Source organism: Cuculus canorus, chromosome 3, assembly GCF_017976375.1.
Source record: "Cuculus canorus isolate bCucCan1 chromosome 3, bCucCan1.pri, whole genome shotgun sequence".
Lineage (NCBI taxonomy): Eukaryota > Metazoa > Chordata > Aves > Cuculiformes > Cuculidae > Cuculus > Cuculus canorus.
In genome coordinates, this window is record NC_071403.1 from 45437418 (window position 1) to 45462111 (window position 24694).

Consider the following 24694-nt stretch of genomic DNA (forward strand, 5'->3'; position numbering starts at 1 on the left):
TCTTGGTATCTTTCTCAGATGTATAAGTCTATCTGCTTCTTATAAATTAGGGGTTATGATTCAAAACAGGCTTAGAAAAGGATTTTTAACATGTATTATTTAATAATAATAACAATAATAATAATACCATCTTTGGTCTGGAAAGTCCTGAACTATTGCTTGATCAAACATAGATTATCCATAACAATCCCATTACGCAAAGCAAAGGCCTAGATAATTTCTGCAAATGTAATGGTGTTATGATAATTAAGAAATCTAGAGTATGTGCATGATACAACTGGAAGCATATTAACAATAAAACAGAAGATAAGCACTTTTATTATATGTTGCTAAATAACTGGAATACTTGCCATATCTCCTAACATACTAATTAGATTCTCTTTTAAAAGATTTATCTCAGATTTTCCTTAAGTGTCTGTTCTTTTTACTGTAGTATTTAGTCTACAAATTTAGCCTATGTGTTGGCCTACAAAATGAAAATCTTAGGAAAAGCAGTATGCCTTAATTTAAGCACATATACCATCATATGCTCACAGCATCAACGCTCCTCAGATACTACATTTTTCTGACAATTCTCCATTGTCTTTTGATTGAATTCAGACAGATGAAGTTTCATCAAAGTCATTATCAAGTCAGGAATGTAGCCTTTTCAATCTTAATTTGTTTTCCTAACTATCAGGGTTTGTTTTCTTTTAAATAAAGAGCACCCTTTACTGATGTTAAATACATCTAATCTGTTTGAGAAAATGTTTTGATATGCTATCACCTGCTGAACACATAGGTCCTTGAACAGAAAGTAGCATTGCTTTTTTTTTTTACTAACCAAAGATTCTTTTGCTGATAAATAGTGATTATTCTAAGGAGAAGTTAATCTTCTTATAAAAACACCAACATCAAAAAAATCCCTTCAAAAGCAAAGGTCTTAGACTCCAGTCATACATCCCTGGAGTGACAAAAATGTGATCTTCTTGGCACCATTTCTACTGTGCAAATCAATTTATCTAGCTGCAGATTCTGCCAAACAAACCCTAGCAGAGCTTGCTGTAGTGATTTACGGTGCTGTTAGCTATTTATTCATCCTTACATCAGGGATGGAAGAATGTAGTAAGGGATGAGACCCAACCAGCACAGCCCACAGTCTGAGATCTCAGCCTCCCTTTCAGAACTAATGCATGAAAATGAGAATCGCAAGGGCTGGAAATAGCTTCTCACACCAACTGTGCCTTACAGGCAGTCATGCCTGATAAGGAGGTGGGGGAGACAGCTGGGAACGGCAATGCCTTGAGCTGTGCCAGTGAGAATTTTCTGGAGACATTTGGTGTGAGCCTTAGTGGGTTAGCGACAGCCTCGTTGCTTTGTAGGAGTTGATGCACCTCTCGGCCTATGTCCTTGAGAGAAGAAATGGAAGCATTTCCATGAGGTGAAGATAAAGCAAGAGAGACAAGAGCAGTAGCAAATACCAAGATACAAGACAGAAAAAATGAAATTGCCTTCTCTCCACAGTAAGGAGTGCAAGGACTTGGCATTGAACAAAAAAATTACATAAACTGCAACATGATGTGGTACTTTGGGACCCGGTTTAGTAGGCATGGTGGTGTTGGACTGATGACTGGACTAGATGATTTTACATCTTTTCTGACCTCAATGAGTCTGTGATTCTACGATTCTATTAATTTATCGAACGTAAATGATGTTAACCTAATTCATTCACTTTCTCTGGAAAAATAACTGTTTTTCCAGGAGAAAACAAATGTGGGGGCATAAGAAGACAATACGGAATGGTGTCACCTGGGGAAGCCAGTGGAGATGGAGATTATGAAGAAATTGTATTGTGAGAAACACTGATTCACTGGCAAAATATTGAAAAGGACAAAGTCTTCGAAGCAAAGACAATAATATTTTTATTTTACAATTCCGTACTGAATTAGATGCCCTTCTTAAAAAAAAGGCATCCCATCTTACAAAAGCAGTAGGTGTATGTACTAGTTTTAGACAAAGAACTATGTAAGTTCTTGAAGAATGTTTATTTTTTAGGTTATGCAACCATGTCTAGAGACTCCCTTCAGGTTATCTCCTGACCCAAGACAACTACATCTCACAAGTCAATTAAACACATCAATAGATTTCCACAGCCCTAAGACAGGTTATCATTTGACCTAAAAAAGCTACAACTTACAAGACAGGCTGAGAGGGTTACTGTTGGGGTTGTTCAGCCTGGAGAAGAGAAGGCTCTAAGGAGACCTTACAGTGACCTTCCAGTACCTGAAGGGCCTACAAATTATCTGAGGAGAGACTGTTTACAAAGGCTGGTAGTGATAGGACTGGGGGCAATGGGTATAAACTGGAGAGGGGCAGATTTTAGAGCAGACATAAGGAGGTATTTCTTCACCATGAGGTTGGTGAGGCACTGGCACAGGTTGCCCAGGGAAGCTGTGGATGCCTCACCCCTGGAAGTGTTCAAGGCCAGGTTGGATGGGGCCTTGGGCAGCCTGATCCAGTGGGAGGTGCCCCTGCCCATGGCAGGGGGGTTGGAACTGGATGGGCTTTAAGGTCCCGTCCAACCCAAACTATTCTATGATTCTGTGATTCTGTGATTCTACGATTCTATGATTCTAATTAAGCACATCAAGAAGTTCTTGCCATTTTAAGAGTGTTTATTCTTTAAGGTTATTTATCCCTGTCTGGAGATTGTCTGCATATTATCTCTTGATACAAGACCAATTTATATGACAAGATAATTAAACATATAAACCAGCTGCAGCAAAACTTATCAATTAATTCTCACAGTATGGAAACAGAAAGTGACTAAAGGAACCCAGCGCTTTATGCTCAGAGCTGAGCTGCTGCAAAAGACGGAGTCACGGGAGGGCTGCCCTCGCAAAGCGTTTTACCTAACAACCTCATGGTGGCTTCACCAGCAAAGGAAGGAGGAGCGCCGGTGCGATCGGCAGGAGCAGAGGAGCCGCCCCCAGCGCCGGCGGAGCCCCAGGGCGCGGGGCGGGGCGAGGCGGTGGCGCAGGCCGGGACAGCACCGCCCGCCCTTTGGCCACGGTGGGGACGGCAGCGGGTGAGCGGGGCGGGGGAGAGGGAGTGGGAGGCGGCTGTCCCCGCGGGACCGGCTGTCCAGTGCGCCCCGTCCCGGCAGGAACCGCAGGGAGAAAAGGACGGAGCCCGACGAGGAGCCATCGGCTGCGGGGTCTGTGTCGGGAGGGGTCGGTGGCGGAGGTGTGATTGATCCTCAGCATAAAAAGGATGGAATCCTCAACATAAGGATATGGAGCTGTTGGAACGGGTCCAGAGGAGGGCTACTAAGATGATCAGAGGGCTGGACCCCCTTCCTTAGGAGGACAGGCTGAGAGAGTTGGGGTTGTTCAGCCTGGAGAAGAGAAGGCTCCGAGGAGACCTTATGGCGACCTTCCAGTACCTGAAAGGTCTACAGGAAGCTGGAGAGGGACTGTTTATAAAGGCTGGTAGTGATAGGACTGGAGGCAATGGGTATAAACTGGAGAGGGGCAGATTTAGACCTGACATAAGGAAGAATTTCTTCACCATGAGAGTGGTAAGGCACTGGCACAGGTCACGCAGGGAAGCTGTGGATGCCCCATCCTTGGAGATGTTCAAGGCCAGGTTGGATGGGGCCTTGGGCAGCCTGATCCAGTGGGAGGTGCCCCTGCCCATGGCAGGGGGGTTGGAACTAGATGATCTTTAAGATCCCTTCCAACCCAAACTGTTCTGTGATTCTATGATTCTATGTGTTTGTGCTTGAGATGGGCTTGGTAAGCTTCCAGCTGCTAAAAAGAAGTTCAGCTTTTCCTGTCACGTACTGAAAACTCTTGCTGGCTTCCAGCCATGTGTTGCTATCATGGGTGCTAGAGTTCAATAGTTGGCGTGCTTTGATAGTTGATCACTTTCAATAGTTGGTGTGTCGAGTGTATGGCAATATAAAGTAAATATTTAGGTGTTCATAGAATGCCCAGCATTACTTCTTCCTTTTCCAGTTCTCTGATCTCAAAAGTGTTGTGTAATAATGCAGGTTGGTTTTTTTTTTTAAATTAGTCTAAATGTTGCTATTTAAACTGGCAGTGTATGTGTATGAGGGAAAAGAATTTTACATTAACATGGATTTGAAGAGTTAAACAAACAAAATCTTTTAAAGTTAAAGGAACATAGCGGAAGAGAAGATAATAATGCCGTTGTAATGAGTGAAAGATTAGTAATGGTAATGTGAGCTTTTTGGTAGGTGGGTCATATTTTCCCCAGTGACTTGTAACAATTTATTTAGTGCTCAGTTAAACAAAATCCGAGAGCCTGTAGAATTCCTCTAAAGCAATTAAAATTTTGCAGCCCTGCTGCCATGACCTTTTAAGGCAGCTTTGTCGAGGTGGTGTCCAGGCAGCGCATCCTGTTGTAATGTTATGTGTTAGTCTGTTAATACCCACTTGAGTGTTTCCTGTAGCCATGTGTTAAGGGTGAGATTGTGGTTTGGACAGGGCTTTGCCTGAAATGCATGCTCATGCTGAGTTGGCTCAATTTTCCATGTTAAAAAGACAGTTTTTTCCAAGTGGATTTGGGAACTGAAAATCAGGCCCTGTTACAAGATGATTTGCTTGTTGGATAAATCTTGAGAGTCGGAAGGTAGAACTATGTCACTCTTACCGATTTTAACTCAGAAAAAAAAAGGGAGAGGAATCTTTGCTCTTAGAAAGAGTTAAGATGCATCCAGATGTCAATTTTTTAACTAGGCTTACTAATCAGATATGTGGAGAAATCCTGGTTTCTTGAACAGTACAGTATATCACACTGTCCACTGAGCCCTTTTCAGACAGTGCTCAGCTCCATAAGCTTTCTCCATAGCTTTTGTTCAAGCCTATACTATTAGCATCTCTGGAAGCTGCACTGCAGTGCTTTGCATTGTCTGTGGGGCCCGCATTCTTGTGCTTACCCTGATGCCAATTTTTGCTTAAGGACTTTCACGTCTAAAGGTTTCATTGTGTTGGTGCAGCTTTGCACAACATAAGTGCCAAAATACCTTTCAGGTGCCTGCAGTTATTGTCCATGAATGCTTTGTAGCCAGTGTTTTGTGCAACTAGTGTTGCCATCTACTAAGTTGCATGTGGCTAAACTGTTCCTCGTAAGGCATTGGTGCCCACTGGCAAACATTGCTGTGTTTCAAAGCAAAGAGATGCCCAGGGTATATTTGGTGATGTAGCGGTTCCTTGGTCACTATGAATTGAGACGAATGTTGGCCTTCTTAGGAGACACTTGCATAGTTTGTCTCTGGTCAGTTCCACTGCCGTTAGCAGGTGTGCAGTAGCCACTGTCCATTCAGGCATGTGTGTGTAGACCTGCTGTAACCATCTGGATGTCTGCAATATCTTGTCAGGATAAGTGGAAAGCTGTGGTGTGGTTAAAAACACAAATCTACCACATATCCCAGAGAGGAATTTAAAGGAAGGTGTTCCATTTTTATTGAGGGCATTGACAGCTGGACTAAACCTATGACATTACCAGGATGCTATGATTCCGTGGAAGGCTAAGCTCATTCTTTAAAACAAACAACCCATCTTGTCCTGACCTTTCTGCATATTTCATATTTTGAGACTAGCTTGTTGTATTTATGTTTGGAATGTTCCAAGGCTGTAGTTTCTGTTCACTTCCCCTCAAATGTGAAGGTGTGGAAGCTCTTTGTGTGCAAGACTGAAATCTCAGATTATCCTGTAGCCTTGTTTCTCCAACGATTTACAAAGTGCAGTGACATTCCTGATGAACTTGGAACAGGCCATGATGGCACAGGTCCCCTAATAACTTTCTAAAAATTTATTTTACTTTTTAGACCACAATGAACGTGGAACATGAAATAAGCCTCTTAGTTGAGGAGATTCGGCGGTTGGGAACCAAGAGTAAGTATTGTAATATCTCTGACCATATAGATGTAGTTATGTTATACATACAGGTATGTATATGACATACATGTCATACAGAGTTTATATCAACCTATGAACTTGGCAAATTTAATTCAGGAGCCTAAGGTAACCTGAAAACTTGCATGTATGCTTAATGTTGGACTGTGTGGTACTCCCTGTGTCCGTCCCATTCTTTAAAGTAGTTCTTTTATGGAGTTAAATGTTTAAGCCTCTACAGCACAGAGGACGTAGGCCTGAAATCCTGCTCCTACTAAAATCAATTGCGAAGTTAGCCTTTTCTTCACACTTACAGTAATTGATACAGCCATCAAAGAAGATAGTTGTACCTTTTCCTCCCACCTCCTTCCTTAATGACTTCTGAACTTCAGAATTCATGCTCTTCAATTCTGTTCATCAGAGTATTCTGATTTCTATGCCTAAAACTAATCTAGGTGTTATAGGTGTGGTCTCAACCTGGCTTAGAAGGTAACCTTTTCTTTTAAGATTGTTTTTCATTGTTAAAACGCCTCTTTCTTTACAAATACTTGTGCAATTTGTGGATGTGCTGCCTGCTCATATATTTCAGTTCTGATGCCATTTCCTTCAGTTCCATATGCTTTTCAAAACCTAAATGGATGCATAGATTTTGCATTTTCTGTGACTGCATCTGCCTTTTAAGAGTAACCTAGCTCACCTTAACATGTATTTTAAAATTACTGCTTTGTGTGAGAAATGAATTCACATTGCAGGTTTTTTTTTTCAATGTGAAACTTAAATATTTAGAAGTGAAAAAAAAATTTGAAAAAAGTTAACATTTTAAATAATTAAAACTAAATTCCTCCTTTTGTTTTGAAGAGGTTCAATAGACTGTACTGGTTACAGGTTTTAGAAAATCATCAGTAAAAATAAACAAGCAGATATGTGGTCCTTGATATGAGTCATTGGAAAAAAAAGAGAAAGTCATACCAGACAGGAGTTCTGCCTACTATTTATCATCAGTATTCATAATATGTTCACTGATAAATAGGGAAACACCTGGGGTTTACTTTCAATGTTCTAACTGCATGTCATCTTTGTTTCCTCAGTAATCTCCTAACTGAATGAAAATCTGCATGTATTTTCTTGTTATATCTTTGATTTAGATGCTGATGGACAAGTGAGCGTGAAATTTGGTGTGCTCTTTGCTGATGAAAAGTGTGCCAACCTCTTTGAAGCCCTCGTGGGAACTCTTAAGGCTGCAAAACGCCGGAAGATTGTAACTTATCAAGGGGAGCTACTTTTACAAGGCGTTCATGACAACGTTGATATCGTGCTGCTGCAGGACTGATGCAGTGTTTCAGCTATGCATTAGTGGAATTGTTTGAGACAGTGACTCGAATCCTCTGAGTAAGACTGATCATTCCAAGGTGTTTTGATGTATTTTCTATGTCTTTACAGTCAAAAGGAAACTGTGCTATTTTGGAAACATTCCTTTTTGTAATTCTTCCTAAAATGGTACTGTATGCGAGTAAAGTAAAGGATGCCAGATCTATCTCTTTTATAAAAACAAAAATTTCTCAGGTAATACTTTCAAATGTCTGGATGTTATTTTCAACATATGAAGAAGGCGACTGGTAGTTTAATGTTTACAAATCAAAATGTGCCATGAAAGTATAAAATAAAAGCACATACTTATGTAGTTCTTATTGCTTTTGTTTCTCTTTCTACTTGCATTCTGATATGAAAACAAACAGAATTCTTGTAAGGAACATAGTTAAATAACTATACAGTGAGACACAATTTTGTAGCATGATTCAGTTGAAGAGTGGTGGTCCTTCAAAGTGACCACAAAAAGCTATGAATGATAGCTGTACCTGATTCATGTCTGGCAGTGCAATATGCTTTCATTTTTTGTCCTCTAGACTTTTGAAGGAAGTGGGTGAGGAGCTCCCCAAGTGCTTTCATGTAGTGTTAACCAGAAGATAGTACAGCAGCTTCAGTTTGTGATTATTTTCCTTGCAGAAATCATAGTTTCTCTAAATCACTCCACATGGAAAGTGAGAGTGAAGAAAAAAAAAGCTCTTTGGATTGTTTCCTAGCTTAATGCTACTTCTTAGAAGGTAAAAATGCTTCCTCCAGTATGGAGAAAGGATTGCTGTATGAGGAAAGCAGCAGTGGGTGAGCAAACTGCTTACTGCTCTGTACTTCCAGTTTGCAGCTGCAGCTCTTAAAGTTGCAGGATGTGTGAATTTCCCTTTACTTAGCAGCCTTTTACAAGAGCAAAATGCCTGAAAAGTGTCTCCTTATTTCCAGATACAGGAAATGCACACATGGTTATGGAATCTCTACAAAGCTCTGTAATTCCAGCTGCTGCCCCTTTCATCTTTGTTTGCTCTACTTGGCGCAACAGGAAGACAACTTGAATCCTGTGTGCAAACAGATCTGGGCTGCCTCTGCCTGTGCTGGCCCCAGAATCTGGAGAGCAGGGAAGTGATATGCAGAGAAACTTGAGCTGTCTGGGTCCAAGCCAGCTGGAGCAGAGAAGCAGAGGAGTTCTGCACAGCTTACTGGCTCCAGTGCTGTGTTACTCCAATGCAACTATTCTGCTTCCAGATCTGAGCTGACAAGTGCCTCCACCCCTGTGCTCCACAGGTGTGAAGAAGGGGGACCAAGACCCAGGCCCTCTGCATTAGGGGTAAGATCAGACAGCTCTGCCTTACCAGACAACTGCAATTGTTTTTTCCTCTTCCTCTGTTTTGTCAAAAGCCTGAGTCATTGCCTGGCTTCATTGGATAGCCCAAGTGTGCTGACAGATACCGAGTGCTTTGTGGTTGAGTTGCCAGTTCTGGTATAGGAGGGCATCGGCCTGCCTCAGCCAGGATATAGTTTTCTCTGTGTGTTTGCAAGAGCTTTTTAAGTGCTGAAAGGGCCTCTTGAAAATTTAGGTGCCAGTAAGTTTAAGACTCAGTGCGTGTTGGAGCTGAGATGTAACTATGAAGAGACCTTTATGTGTCTCTTATTTTGTATTTACCCTCTTAACAATGCTAATACATGATTCAGGGCTTCTGGGAACACTGCGTAGCAAGAGACAGAGAAACTTGGCACTAAAACAAATCTGTAACAACTGGAGGGAAGTGTGACTGTGTAGTGACTGGGGGAGTTGAGATTAGTTTTCCCTCTGTTTCTGAAAGCAGAAGAGGAATAACGTGAACAAGGATGTATATCCAAGAACGTGCCCTCACTGCAATGCTTAATGTGTCTACTGGCCCCCGAATTGTGTAGGCTTCTTTATGTTATATATAAGCACTGATGACTTTGTGTCTATATTTTCTTTTTTGCAGAGAAAAATTAAATGCTAACATTGTTCCACAGGTGTAGGATCACACCTCTCTTAAGAATGGAGCACTTGACACAATAGTAGAAGAGCAAACTGTGGGAAAGGTGTTACCTGGTTTTGTAAGCAGTAGGACAACCAGCAGTCCCCCATGATGGCTTCATCATGCCAGTCATGAGTGTGAAGTAAGTTTGTAAGTCAACCAGGAAAACGAATGATTCCAAAACAGCAAGTCATTCTCCTGACAGCTGGGAAGTAGGAAGATTACAGACATCTTTGACAACAGCATGAAATAGTGGTCAGTAGAGCAGTTACCTGCCTATAACAATGCTGAGATATCAGTAAAAGAGGAGCTTAGCTAATTCAGTCTCCATCTGTATGCTTTGAGAGCATGGTAAAACCTCAAAGGGAGGTTAGATGAGCCGCAGGCAAATCTAGTTGGTACAATTTAGGATGTTAACCCTGTAGGTCTTCTGCAGGGACTGTTAGAGTAACTGGTGGAGTGTATGTGCTCACCTCAGCTGTTTCCATGCAAAATCTGATGACTGTAGATCACCATGCTTTTCAAAGCAGTTTTGTCTAAGCTGTGAAGATGCTGAGGTGCAGATTTGCATAACCTCTGGCAAGAGGTGGTAACATCTAAACTTTGCAGCTATTTCTCTTGTGAGCATAGGGTTTTGCTGGCAACTCGAGTGAAGGAAGGGTTGAAAAGTATGTGATGTTACCTTTTACATGCCCCTCTCATGTTGGAATGAATTTTGAAAATGCATGTTGTGTTTTGTTTGTCTCTCATCTCCCCTCCAAAGCTTTGTGGAACTGTTCTTTCCGGTTCAAGGGATTTCTCTCTGTGACAGCAATGTCACTTCTGCCATTCATATCTGTGTAAAGTTGATTATCTTTACTTAGTTTCTTTGTCACAGAAAACCCTTGAAGGGACAAGAGTAGGAGGAGCAGGAAGTTCTTAGATCCTGAAAACTTACAGTGGATTACATTGCCACCAGTACTTGGCAGTTTTATTTTAAAGTAGTTGGATGTTTAAGAAATAGGCTGTGATTCTCTTCTACTTCAGCAGCACAAAGTGATTATTAAGCATGTTCACAAAGTTGCAGAGCCTTTGTTAAGATCATACAGCCTGAACCAATGAATGCCACATGATTGGCCTTATGGCTCCATATCAAAACACTAACCATTAATGATATATTTGTATCACCTTCACCTATTACGAAAGAACAGTCATAAAGGTTTGGTCTACACCCTGCAGAATAATTCATGTTCGGAATTGCCTGAAAATCCTCTGTCTGATAATTGTGTCATTGTTGCAAGGACTTAAAAGAAGCATGAAAACCCAACTTGCATTTCTCTTGGAAGCTGACACAGTCAATAATTTTGCAAAACTTATGTTCTTGTTCATGTCCTTTTCAGGTAAATATGGAATATTTAATCTGTAATGGATTTCTTTTTCTGATGTGTAAGAATGTGATTCATTCCAAAGCCAGCCATGAAGAGCCATGAATTGCTTAACAAAGCAGTTTGAAGGAAAATGAACCCCCAGTCCAAAAAGTATGGTTTGCAACCCAAAAGATGATGATATATGCCAAAATATTCTGTTTTGTTTTGGTTTTTTTCTGCTTCTCTACAGATTAGCCAATTTTTACTTTGGAAACTGGCCAATAAGCTTATGAAAAAGAGCCAGACTGTCCCCTTTGGTGGAATTATTACATATCAGAGAAAAAGACAAGGACAAAAGAACTGTTTAGCGCTCTCCAATGCATGCAGATAGGGTCCAAGTCAAGAGTGTTGATATTACAGGTGATGCTGAAAAACAACTGTCTGCCTTTGCTGAAAGGTCCAACACCTATGCCAACTTAGATCTAAGGATTTGACTTTCAAGGCAAGATGTCTTCAGCATTTTGATCTGAAATGGCATTCTCAAAGAAAATGAGTAGCAGGTTGAGCAGTTGCTCCAGTGCAGTGATTTCAAGGAATTTGTCTAGCCAATATTTCCAGGCACTCCTTTTTCAAAAAAAAAAAAACCAAAACAGTTGAATGAGTTAGTTAAGGGTAAGTGCTTGACAGTGTTTCTACAAAGCTGGTGTATTTAAGATCTAGTTACAAATTGCTTAACGTGAAATTGTTGTAATAAACTTTTCCTGAGGATGGCAGTTCAGTTTAGTTCTGCCACTCTGTGTTCAGCTTTAGCCACAAATGCGCTGTATAGATGCATATTTAAGCAGCTGAAGCTAGTCTCCTGGCAGGTATTTTGAATAATGCACCAGAAAAATCATTATCTTGTGGGGTAGCCTGGATGTCATTGCAGATTATGCTTATCTCTGCCAGAGCACCTGAGCGACTCTGGGAGGTTAAATACCAGGCTGGTACCTAGAGAGGGAGTAGTGTGATCTATGAACACGCTCCAGAGTCTTGACAGATCAGATCCAGATCAAACCTGCTTTCAGAGAAATACGCAAGAGTCAGACCTGAGCATTTTCCAGTACAGCATTTTCACAAATATAGCAGCGTTATGTCCACCACCTTGCTCCTTTTTGGAGCTTATTCCTGCACAACCACTGCAAGCTCAGTGCCTTTACAGCCACCTTGCCATCCTTAAAGCTGTTTTCCAGAGAGGACAACAGTATATACCAAGTATTTGTATATGCATTTTATGCATATGTATTGTTACAATATGTACTCAAAACCTGACTATTTTGTCACCAACGGGGAAACATTCAGTAAGTCACAGTATGTTTGAATGGGAATATAGTGAGCTGTATTTTCTGGTCTTTGCTAAGTATGCAAAATACCTCAGAAGATGACATCAGAATAATTGAGAGTTTGTATCTTGCAGACTTAGGTCTTCTGTGAAGCTTTAGTGATAGAAGACGTATTGTTGCCCAGTGTTTATTAGTCTGGAGGCCTGGATCTGTCTCTGTATCTAATGTTTCAAAAAGCTTCCTTTATGAATTTGAATTTTGGAGCACAGTATGATTTTCTTGGAAATCAGCTTTCAGTTTTCTCAGGAAGGAGAAACACAAAGGCAACAGCAGTTGAAGGCACTTGCCACCATTTAGCAGGAGTTCAAGACTATGTAGCAGTTGACACAGGAGTAAAGATCCAAAGATGGAAGTAATTGTGCTCTAGGTAACTTTGGTGACGTTTGAGTACCTGACTTTGGCGGTATTTGAGTATTGTGTCCAGTTCTGGAATTCTCAACACAAGAAGGATATGGAACTGTTGAAAAGGGTCCAGAGGAGAGCTATCAATATGATCAGAGGGCTGGAGCACCTCTGCTATGAGGACAGGCTAAGAGGGTTGGGGTTGTTCACCCTGGAGAAGAGAAGGCTCCAGGGACACCTTATAGCAACCTTCCAGTACCTGCAGGGGCTACAAGAAAGCTGGTGAGGGACTTTTTACAAAGGCACATAGTGATAGAATGAGGGGGAATGGCTTTAAATTGGAAGGGAGAAGATTTAGACTAGACTAGATTTAGGATGAAATTCTTCACAATGAGGGTGGTGAGGCACTGGAAGAGGTTGCTCAGGGAAGTTGTGGATGTTCTCTTCCTGGAAGTGTTCAAGGCCAGGTTGGGTGGGGCTTGAGTAGCCTAGTTTAGTGGGAGGTGTCCCTGCCCATGGCAGAGAGGTTGAAACTGGATGATCTTTAATGTCCCTTCCAGCCCAAAACATTCTATGATTCTACGAATCTAAATTTAAGTGTGTCATTCATAACATCTGCAAGCTACTTGGGTTGATCCAAGTCCACAGGCATCTAAGAGGTGGCTGGAAAACTTTGCTGGGAACCTAAAATCATGTGAACCTTCATATACCCAGAGGTACCACCATTTTATTTGTGCTGTACACCAAAGTACCTGTCCCAGATTTATGTCCGTGGGGAATCAGCACACATTCACGCCTAAACTCCTCCAGGATCTGTGCTGGGAAGTATGGCCACTGAGTAGTCCTCATGCCTACACAGAAATACAGTCTGGAATTTTCTTCTTAAGAGTCCACTAAGAGATGTTTTGTTATCTTGTCAAATTGATCTGGCTGGAAGGGCACAGGAGCATCTGCAGTGGGTGAGCACAAGTTGCTGCTAGACTCTGCATGCTTACCCCTTGCGTGGCATGTGGTGTGCTGAAAAACATGTCAGGAGATGAAATCACTGTGTAAAAATCTGCCTTGGGCTCCTTGGGAAGTTGGTCTTTGCTTCTGTATTACCAACACTGAGGCTAAACAGTTTGCTAAGAGCTAGGAGTCGGATTCCCTAACCTGTGTCTAACTTTGTGCTGTGGAAGACAACGCACGCTCTGTGTGCTTACATTTGTATTGTATTACATTCAGGGAAGCCCAGCCAGCTGGCCCGATAGCAGGGAACTGCCGTAGTGAGACTTCTCAGAATTGTTTTCTTCTCTGTAAACACATTTGACAGTTTATGAATTGTAGAGTTTCTCAAGTTGGAAGGGACCATAACTTTGTACCATACATCAGCTTGATTCCCTCTCATATACCTTGCACAGTGAGAAAAAGAGCTCTGAAACATGTTTGGGACCTTGTTCATAGATGTGTGCACTAGTAAGGCTCTTGACAGCTTTGTTGTTGACATTACATCTCATCTTCAAAGTATAACTATATGCAGCCCAGAAAATGAAAGGTTAAAAAAATGGCAATACTACAGTCCCACTCTCATCACTAAGTTTAAGCCTGTAACCAAAGTGCTTCCCTTACATTTTTTAAGCACCCAAAGACAACATGCTTTGGATTAGGATGTGAAAGTCAAACCTTCCCATCTGCAGCCTGAGTGCTGTCAGGACGTGGCATTCCTGGCAGTGGGACACAGCCAGGGGTGAAAAATGCCCTGGACTGCTGCAGAAGGGAAAATGAAACCAGTTCACTTCAGCAGAAGCAAGGGGAAGTAAATGCAAAGTAAATGATACTGCAAATTTGTGTTTTATTGCAATCCAGGCTGATAGTGATCATACAAGTGTATATTTTAGATTGCTATGTTGATAATCTCTGTTTCAAACAGAAAAAGAAACAGCACTGTAACTAACTGGAAAACTCCTGACTTGAACTGTACCTTGCAAGCTGCAGGTGTTACTGTCAAGTCTTATGGCACTCTTTAAGCTAATCGTCTTTGCATTGTTAGTTATAGATGATGGCAATAATCTTGGCCAGCTAATGATGTCTTGAGGGCAAATGCAGACAGTTGGCATTTTATCTAATTTATAATAACTTCTAAAATGGCAGTGCCATCCCTTCACTCCCACTCTACCTCTCCCACACACTCAACATTTTATGAGTCAGGGTGTGAAAACATCGAGAAGCTGATGTAAAGTTGAGGTTTTGGCAAGTTCTTTTGTAAAGAATGCTTGAGATGCTTTTTTTCTGCCTTCATTTTTTTCTGGCTGTGAATGGGTCATATTTCCAGGCCACTGTCTGCACTATGAGGGAAAAGTTTTTGTTAAACTTAAAATCTGAGGGTATTCAATTGTTAAGAGGAGACCACAAGAGAAATACATCTTTTTTTGCATCAAGTTTCTCTTTCTGTATTTCATAGGACCTTTATTTTTGCAAATGTTTAGGAGTCAATGGGCGATCAAGCCATGTATGTGCTGTGGCTATAGAAGCAAGGCAGCATTCATTGTGAAAATCACAGTTCTCATTGCTGGACTCACTATTAATGTATGTTCTCATCCCAGCACAGGTAGTTTGTGAGTCATTCAGGCTTAACATCATGATCTTGTAGCTTCATGACCGCAGTAGTTAGTGATATCATATGATTGACTGGACGGTACCATGACCACAGCTTGGACATATGATCATATTCTAGATGCATTTGTCTCATGTCAGAGGTTTATATTACCATTTCAACTCATTAACATTACTGTTCAAAAAAAATACACCTAGCATGAGGTGTGTTTCAGATTTAAAGGCTCAAGGCTGCTGGGCAACCTAGTCCCCTGCTGTGGGAAGGCAGTAATCCTGGGGGAGAAGCCCAGGCTGAAAGTCCTGAATGAGGCTGAGGTCTGGTTGAGTGCTCAGCCCAGTCCTGCCCATGGTTGCAAGATGGGGCTTTGCTCTGGGGACATTGTTGTGTCCACATAGCTCCTCCTCACTTGCCAGTCCACAGTATGAGGGGTGGGCATGCTGCCTCCACCTCCTGCTGCTCTGAGATGTGGGTTTGGGGTGACTGTAGCACCAGAGCTTTTGATGGAAACTCTCTACAGTAAGTATTGTTTCTTTGAAGTTGATCATACAAGTTATGCACACCTAACCTAGTCCTAACTGTAACATCTGCTTTACTGATGTAGTGGTGCAAATGATGGTGTCACCTAAACTTAAATTGAGTATCTTTCCAGGTGATTTTTTCTTGTCAGAGTTTGTTTCCCACAAATACAACAAAAAGTTTTTTTAAAAAATCCATATAAGACATTGTTTTGCACCTGGGGTGGTGGTGAGATGAAAGAGACGGAGAGACAGAAAGATGATGCAGGGCTCTTTCTGGGTCTCAGTAAGAAAGGCCCAACATAAAACAGATTAATGAAATAGACATTTTAATAAGATCAAATAAAGAAAGGAACACAGATGGAGTAATTCTTATCTCCCATCAGATGGTGAGCACCCTACGTTTGCACAGCATCAGCAGGCCCCAGATGGACTTTCCCATGGCAGGTACCATCAAGGAGAGGTTCCTCTGTTTTGATCTCTTGAGCTATTAAACAATTTCCTTACAAGGAAACAACTCTATTCCTAAAGAAAGTTTGCAGGAGAGCTTCTCGCTGCTTTTTCAGATAAAGGCAAGCCCAGACAGGTGACATTATCGCTGGTACCAAGTGAGACGCTCCTCTCTTACAATGAGGCAGCAGAGTCTGTTCCTCAGCCAAGGGATCTGTGCAGCACGACATAGGCTGGAAGCCACACTGGACATGCGGCACAGCAAAGCACAGATTTGGGACTGTTCAGGTTCACTGTGCTATGGATGACGGAATCCTCAGTGCACAGGGATCTCCTGGTTAGGATCACTACGCAGATGGTCCCGAATCTTTAGTTTATTCCTTCTAACAAGCTGCTAAGCTACTCCTTGGCTCACCTCCAAAATGAAGTCATTTAACGTACTGGTGGCTAACAGGAAGAAAAATTGCGGAAGTACTGTCTGTTGTTTTCAAGTAGAGTTACTGGTCTTTCAGAAAACTTGGGTATTTCACATCTTGGCATGGAGCTTAAGGGGAATTTTGCCAAATGATAATTTTCTGTTATGGAAGAACTATCATGTAGAGTTAGGCTATTAAATAGGTACTAATCCTTCTGGATGTTGTGTCCTGTTTCTGTGCCTTCCTATTCTTACGAAGACTCAGTCTTTTCTAATTTTCAGAGCTGCCAGGCATCTAATGTTGGCCTATATTATACTGACCCATACGCTTCTTCTCCACTCTGTCGTGTCTAAACTGTCGATTCACCATCTGTGAGGGAACTGTGGTTGCAATCAGGGAGGAAATCTGTACTAGTGGCAGGGACACTACTTTTATTTTATAATGTTCACTTGCCTTATTCTGAAAGCTGTGCTTTCTCCCGCAGTCTCCAGCCTTTTCTCTGTGCTGAAGTTTCATTTCGTTACATGGTGGAGCAAATGAAGCAAGGAGCCTCATTAATTCCCAATCTTGCTTCTTTTTATCATCGCTGTTCTCACCATATGACAAGATCTCTGTGAAAAAAAAAAAACAAAACCCAAAAAAACCCCAACATTTAATTAAAGGTTATCTGTTATCTTCCATTGCACATACACAAGGAGCTAACTTAAGCCAGCGTGGAAGATCTCATAATTCTAGAGTGTTTAACTTCAGTCTACAGCATATTATGTAAGTGCTGTATGTACGAGCATATATATATACATATTGATAAACGTTATCTCCATATCAATAAACATTTATACTTACAGGTCTTCTGTAAGGAAGATAAATGAGCAGAGTATCTGGATCCATGTAAGAGTTTTTGCTGGTAGCACACTCCATCTTCCCCTTTTCGAAGGGCTCGTGCTCAAGCATTTTGGCAGGACCTTTGTGGTGCAAAAGCAGGTGGCAGAAGGACTGCAGCAAGCTGAAAAATGCTGTTTGTCATCCAAGCTTGAATGAAGCCTCATGGAAGGCAGGCAGAGCACTTGTCACCACTCCCGTCTAGACTTACAAAGGCATGCTATGAAGCAGAGGTAGCAACTCGGCTCCTTCAAAAAGATCAGATGTCTTTTGCAGCAGCAAATATTAACCAAGCTAAATATGTAACTCCCGACAACCTGCACATACAAATCCAGTTTTCTCTCTCATATTATCCTTACTGCTGACCTAAGTCATGGCACAAGGTAGGGAAACTTCTTCAAAAGAAGTTTGGTAAACTTCGAAATGTGTTTGTTTTCTCTATGGATACACAATGGCTTTTAGAAGTATAAGTGTAATGTTTGAACACATCTGGTCCTATCCAGTGTCAGTAATTACATCTTACTGAGTATCACCAATTTACAACTGTTTGTTCCTAAATCCTTTTTAGAGCTTTCCTTTCTTGATGTTTCCTATTAGCACAGTACTAGGTCTCTGCAGAAATGCAGGTCTGGCATAAATAATAAGTAAACTGGATGCAAGCTATGTTTTCCCTCCAGTTCTCAAGACTTCCTGTGAGCAAGGCTAGAGGACAAAAAGGTAAAGATGATAATGTTTCACAGCTGATGTTGCTTATAGGAACAACGCTGCTGCACTACAATTGTCTTTCTAATTCCAATTTATATAACTTCCACAGTTTTGTGGGTGTCCTTCATCTTTCCTTCTTTATCTGCTTATTATAGCCTGGCAATCTTGTGGAAGCAAGAAAATTGTCTCTCTAACTTTTTTCTCCTTGCAGAACAACTCATTCTTTCACCACGGCTTTGCACCTCACAAAGACGGCAAAATGATGTACAATCATTACTTGATCAGAAAAGGTGTTTGTGCTCAGTTTGCACAACAGCAGGTGATAACACCAAGTGCAAACTGCTGTATAATTAAGCCCAGTTTTTCTAAGTGTGTGCAGAACTAGAAAGGGTAAGTTTTACTGGAAATTTTCCAGCAGAAAGTATTTGATCGTGCAGCTTGTACTTTGATGTTTGTTGAACATGTCTCACTCAGAGCTGTAGGACAGAGCTCAGCGTATTCAAAGCAGTTTCAATCTTTCAAGATCACATCTTTTTTCCAATTTCAAACCTGATGGTTTCAAATGATCCCATTCCACCATAGCTGAAGTGACTTATGTGTCTTAGCAGTGCTGCAAACTGCAGTCTTCTAGCCTGGAACTCTTCCTGCAAGGTATTAATGCTTCCCAATTATTTCAAATCACTTTGCACAATGTAAAAAGGGCTATGTGATTAACACCCCTAAAAACTCTTTATGTTTGGCAAAGATTTATCTTTAAATCTTAGGCATGTAGAAAGCCAAACTGATACAAATGACAAGAGGTATTATTTTGTACATTCAAAAATGAAAGATATTTCCCAAGTTTTTTGCTCTGTCATTCGGCTAAACGTGTCAGAGTCTATAAAATTACTCTCTGCCTCTTAACTTCAGTAGGTTCCAGTAAAAAAGCCAAGAAAACTGGTGGGATTTTTTCTTTGGCATAAAACACAAACTCTGCCACTATTATGTTATGCTTCCCTAAACTATATTCTGTCTCTGTTTGTCACTACCCTTTCTTGTCTCTTTTTTGTTCTCCGTGGGCTGTACAGAATCGCATGTTCAGCATGGGGTATTGTGTCTATAGACAATGGAGTGGCTCAGGCACCATACAAAGCAGATTCAAAGCTGCATTCAGGGATTACAGTAGATGAGTAGATCTGCCGGATTTCTCCTTCCTCCTCCTTTTCTATGATTTGGTAAAATGAGGGGACATAAAGTGAGAGCACATGAGGTTGGATCAGTGACTTTTGGCGTGTTCGTTGGAAGCAGATGGACCTTCCAGATTTGTTGCCAATGGATACAAAGGTATTTGCACAGGTGAAATAAGAATGGCCCAGTGTTGAAATTCTCCTGTTTTCCTTTTTTAAAACAAATGCAGAACAGGCTATCCTTTCACTTTCTAGAAAGAAAAGAGCACAGCTTGTTGCTTTCCCTAACCAGCTGCAGGCACAAAATCTGTCCCCTCTGCCCTTGTGCACATATATGTGCTGGGTCCATCTGGAGATGGACTCCTCCAGCCAGGTTCAAATCCTTGTCTCTTCCTCATATTCATTTGACTCTGTCACACTTGTGTTTCCCCATATAGCTGGAGTCCTCACTGGTATACCATAGAATTGCTTGATTGGAAAAGACCTTTAATCAAGCTCAACTGTACCTGCCCACTAGTAAACCATACCCCTGAGCACTTCATCTTACCCATCTTTTAAATACCTACAGGGATGGTGACTCCACCACCTCCCTGGGCAGCCTCTGCCAGTGCCTGATAACCCTTTTGGTGAAGAAATTTTTCCTGATGTCTAATCTGAAGTTCCTCGGGCCCAACTTGAGGCCATTTCCTCTCATCTTATTGTCTGACACTTGGGAGAAGAGACCAACAATCACCTCCTTACAACCTCCTTTCAGGTAGTTGTAGACAGTGATAAGGTCTTCCCTCAGCCTCCTCTTCTCAAGGCTAAACAATCCCAGTTCCCTCAGCAGCTCCTTCTAAGACTTGTTCTCCAGCCCCTTCACCAGCTTCGTTGACCTTCTCTGGACACGCTCCAGGACCTCAATATCTTTCTTGTAGTGTGGGGCCCAAAACTGAATACAGTATTTGAGGTGCGGTCTCACCAATGCTGAGTACAGGGGCACAGTCACTTCCATGTCCTGCTGGCCACACTGTTTCTGATACAAGCCAAGATTCAATTGGCCTTCTTGGCCACCTGGACACACTGCTGGCTGATATTCAGGTGGCTGTCAACCAACACCTCCAGGTCCTTCTCTGCCAGGTGGCTTTCCAGCCACTCCTCAAGCCTGTAGTGCTGCGCTGGGTTGTTGTGTCCCAAGTGCAGGACTCAACACTTGGCCTTATTAGACCTCATCCTGTTGTAATCTCAGAATTATGGTGAGTTCTGATTGCTGCTGCTAGGCCAGTGACTTCAGCCTCTGAATCTTCTCCTTTTCTCCCAGCATCCTAATATAATAATCTCCTTGAGACTAGTCTCTTGAATTTGGATCAGCAGAGTTTTGTCACTGAGCTAGTAATGTCCACAGAGTTCTACTCCTTGATATTAGCCCTCCTGAATTTAAGTACAAATCTGTGTGTTTGCCTTATCTCATCAAGCTGGGGTTAAATTCTGCTGTCAGCACACTGCTGTCACATCATTGCAATCAATCCCATTCAAGGCTGTAAAATATCAGCTACGTACAGTACTTGTGGTGCAAAAAGCAGAGCTTTTTGATAAAAGGACCCCTTTCTGAGTGAGTAGTAGGGGATTTCAGCACCAGCACCAACCCCAAGAGCAAACAAGGTGAACCACATATTTCTTTTGTAGCACAGAGAATTACTGATTTGTTAGCAGGGTAAATCAACTGTCAGCTCCCCCATAGAACTCAGTTTGGCCAAGAATCTTGTTTTCTCTGCTAAGTTTGAAATAAAAATTAATTATTTATTATAGTTTCTTTCTTTATTCTTTTGTGAAAGAAAAGGGCTGCAAGCTGAACAATACACGTGTTCTCATTTCAAGACAGGCAGTCTCCTGTGCCTACAAGAAATGAGTCTACAGGATGAACTGAGTTATAACAATGGGACCAAAACATTTGTATTGTTCTGCCTTTGGAAAGGACAGAATCATCTATGGGATCTGTGAAGCATCTATTGTCATGTCTCCAAGTTTAAGGAAAGTCCTGGCTATTAGTTTTAGTTTTTCATGAGAACTTTTCAGTCTGCATCTCTGTTTGTATGCACACGTACGAGATGTTGAAAGTTAAATGGAAATGAAACATTAGCTGGTCTTCAAAACTTGTCACTGTTTTGGTTTGTGCCTGCTATTTTGCTACTGTAGAAGCAAACAGAACCTCATAGAGCTACGGCATGGGGCTCCTTGAGACCACAATTACTCTCTGCTAACAATAAGTTACAAGAAGCCAAAAGTTAAGAAGTGAAATGTGCTCCTGGTGAAGACCAGGCTCTGGTTGCCCCAAATGGTCTATGGACATCAGGACACGTTGGCTGCTGCCTTCCCCTGTTCCAGAGGAGCTAGCTGGAGTCTGACTCCGCGGGATATCAGTTTTGTTGCCTGAGTGACACAGGATGAAAGACAGCCCACAGGAGAATTTGGATACCTGTTTCCTGGTCCTGGCACTGGCCCCAGCTCTTTCTGTGACAGCCTGATGACTTGTTTTTCCTGTATGTAGGATAAGGGTAGTAGTATTTACTTACTTGGCAAGGTGAAATGATGATTAATCGGTCTTTGTTTTCACAGCCTGATGTGATTAGTTGCAATGTGTGTAGAGTCACCCTGGGCAGTCTGTCTTTGGGTTGCCCTTATCAGCGTGAGCATGAACCCCAGCAGCAGCAGCTGCTTTCAACTCTTCCTGAACCAAGGTGGGAGGTGCCTGAATTTTCCCGTCTTTAGTCCCACACAAAAGTGATTGTTTGTCTTTTAACTGAAGGCTTAGTGCAGAAGTGGGTGCTTTGAAATCACCTTGTTAACCATTCCCATGTTCTGGGCTGGCCCTGTGCATGCTGGTGAAATTTCAGCGGACATGAGCTGGTAGCTGTATGAGGCAAACTGCATTACAGGTTGCCCAGGAGCACCATGCTTGTCCTTCAGTGAAGGCAATGCCTCCCATGAAGACAAATTGCAATCTAATTGTAACAATATTCTTTGAATATAATGAAGCATAATACAAAAAGATTGTGATGACAACAATATAAATCAGCACAGCAGTTAATGAGAAAACCCTATAGGCCATTCATGCATACACTCCCATTAACTGGTCTTCATTCTGTAACTTCATTTTTTTCCCTGTTTCACTGCAAAGGATTATAGGTCTGGACGTTAAATCTTTTGTAACAGAGTAGTGAATAACACTGCAATCTAAATCTAAACTCGATAACTGACGGAAGTACTCTTTTTCATTAGAGATGAGGGAATTTAGGAAAAAAAGCTTAGCTCCTCGAAGAAACTTCAGTTGTTCTGAATGTTTCCAAAGACTGAACATCACCTTCACTCTCTCTGCTCTTTTGATCATGTGCCTGGGGCTATCCTTAATAAATTCTCCATGGATATGCTCATGGCATCCCTGCAAGTTCCAATGTCAGCTTCTCTTTTCTGTATACAGAAAAGAGGGAGGGAGCCTTAAGGATCTACCTCAGAGTCCACAGCCTCACTTGGAGAAATCAAGGAATGATGTCAAAGTAGGTAATGAAAAAGACCTCTCCGATTTTTACTAGTTCCTCCTTCCTGACTATCAGCACATTTTTTGCTTCTGGAACAAATATATATACACTACAGTTTCATACAATTAAAATTTACACCAAGTTCATGCACATTTCCTGGTGTGAGAGTCTGTGCTACATGATTTGGTTTTCCTTTGTGAGTTGAAAAAAATGAATTCCACTTCTTAAAGCAAGAGAAATCTTTCTGCCTGTGACAGGAATGGTGATAAAGCTGAGTCTGGCGGTGACACTTGTGCCAAGCGGAGATGCTGCTCGCATCTGCATTGTTCACCACCTTCACCCATCCCCATCCTGTCCACATCATCCCTACTATTTCTTGTGACAGAAGTGTACTGAATCGTTACCTAATGGAGTCTGCTCATGAAAATCACCAATGTCAGATGTTCAAAGCACAGCAAGGCCCAGAGCAACAAACGCCCTCACATTGATGGTATTTGTCTACAATGAAGAAAGTACATTGGGGGTTCTCTTATCTTCTCCTTTTTGAGCTTTAGATTGCACTGAGAGCTCCTTTTCAACTTTTCTCTTTAATTATCAGAGGCAGACTGCTAATTTGATGCTGTGCCCAGCAGCAGCGGCTTTGAGATGGACCTCAAGATAAAACACTTGCTTCCTCATGGTGCCTCCATGCAAGCAGCCTAGGAGAACTTGCGTGTCCAAGAGGGAGGTGACAAAGTCAAATATAATGTGTGAATAAGCATTGGGAAGATTGTACTAGGAAAAATCTCCTGGGATCTTAATGAGGCAAGTGCTGGCAGATGGCCACACTGGACCCCCTTCTGAGAACCTGTCTCCAGCTTGCTGGTTTCTGCCTTGTTCAAGGAAGCAAGATTTTGTACATTATTTGTAAACAAGTGGAGCTATGTCAAAGACGCCCTTCTCTCTTATCATTAATTTATCTTTCTAACAGAAAATGACTACAAAGCCTTGAATTTTGGCTAACTGTTAGGGTTAAAACACAAAAAGAAGAGGAACAGTATTTTAAATACACAAGGAGTGTCTGGTTCTCTTCAGGCATCCTGTAAGACAAATTTTGTTTTCCTCCTTAGTCCCCACCTGAGGAGCCCGTTATCTGTAATGTAGGATTCACTCAAGAATGTAATTTGTTTTGGAAGGCATCCTCCTTGGTATTTCTGACTTTTTCCCCCCCCCTCGGAATTTCCCATTTGTGGGAAATATTAATAATTTCTGAGTTTTGTATGATTTGGGCCAAAGCTGAATTGAAAAAAAAAAAAAGACTAATTGTCTGTGAACTGGAAATATGGCCTTTTCAGACAATTTTATCTAACTAGAATACTCCTGAATTAATGCATGCATTTTTGTATAATATCAGGATAGCACTCTGAGGATCTTAGAAGTTGCTCCATAAATGCACACTGATGGTGATTTTTCAGTGTAAGGCTTGATTTCATCCATTGATTTCAAGGCATTTTACAAAGGACAGCCATATCATGGTCCTTATTCTAATGAATGGGAAATCTTAAACTAAAGAGAGAAGATCATTTGCTCAACATCACACCATAAATATGCAGAATGGTTGGGAAGAGACGGCAGATCTCCTGGAAGGACAGTTAATATTCACAAAAATTACCCAGAATTCCCCATCTCTGTATCTCAGCATGAGCTACCAGTTTAATTTGCTATATACATGATTTTGAGTCACTAATACATGATCTACTGGAATTGAAGCTATTTCTGAGTGACCTCTCTCAAAGTTTAATTTATTTGGGGGTTTTGTTACTGTATTTACAACATCCCATTCATCTCTTGTTGGTCTGTAGAAGAACAGAATGAACAGTTCTGCAAACACCTGAGTCTACACAAGGAATGACAGACTATTGGCAGATAAAACTGGGAAAAACATGAAAAAAATAAGCTACCTTTGACATCTATCAACTCAAGTTAGATTAGTAGAGAGAAAAAGGTCAAAGTACTGGCAAATTCCTCCTCTCAGCTGGAGGGAAGAAAGCAGAAATCTCAGAGGCATACATACATTGTTCGGTGGGGAATTTTGACTAATAATATAATAAACTGAGCTGGGAGAAGAAAGAGAGGTCCGTTGATGC

The 24694-nt window shown here is 41.5% G+C and overlaps 1 protein-coding gene across 1 annotated transcript; it reads left to right on the forward strand.

The window, feature by feature from the left end:
- The first annotated feature begins 3018 nt into the window (after positions 1–3018).
- On the forward strand, positions 3019–10772 carry ABRACL (ABRA C-terminal like). Its single transcript, XM_009557487.2, has 2 exons — positions 3019–5900; positions 7046–10772. The coding sequence occupies exons 1-2, from the start codon at positions 5840–5842 to the stop codon at positions 7228–7230; spliced, it is 246 nt and encodes an 81-aa protein (XP_009555782.1). The 5' UTR covers positions 3019–5839; the 3' UTR covers positions 7231–10772.
- The last annotated feature ends 13922 nt before the right edge of the window (positions 10773–24694 follow it).

What these genes read in the sequence shown, in the direction of transcription:
- ABRACL (XM_009557487.2), top strand. Translation starts at nt 5,840, where the DNA reads ATGAACGTGGAACATGAAATAAGCCTCTTAGTTGAGGAGATTCGGCGG. An exon ending in TCGGCGGTTGGGAACCAAGA is followed by an intron (nt 5,901 to 7,045) that starts GTAAGTATTGTA and finishes TCTTTGATTTAG; the next exon opens with ATGCTGATGGACAAGTGAGC.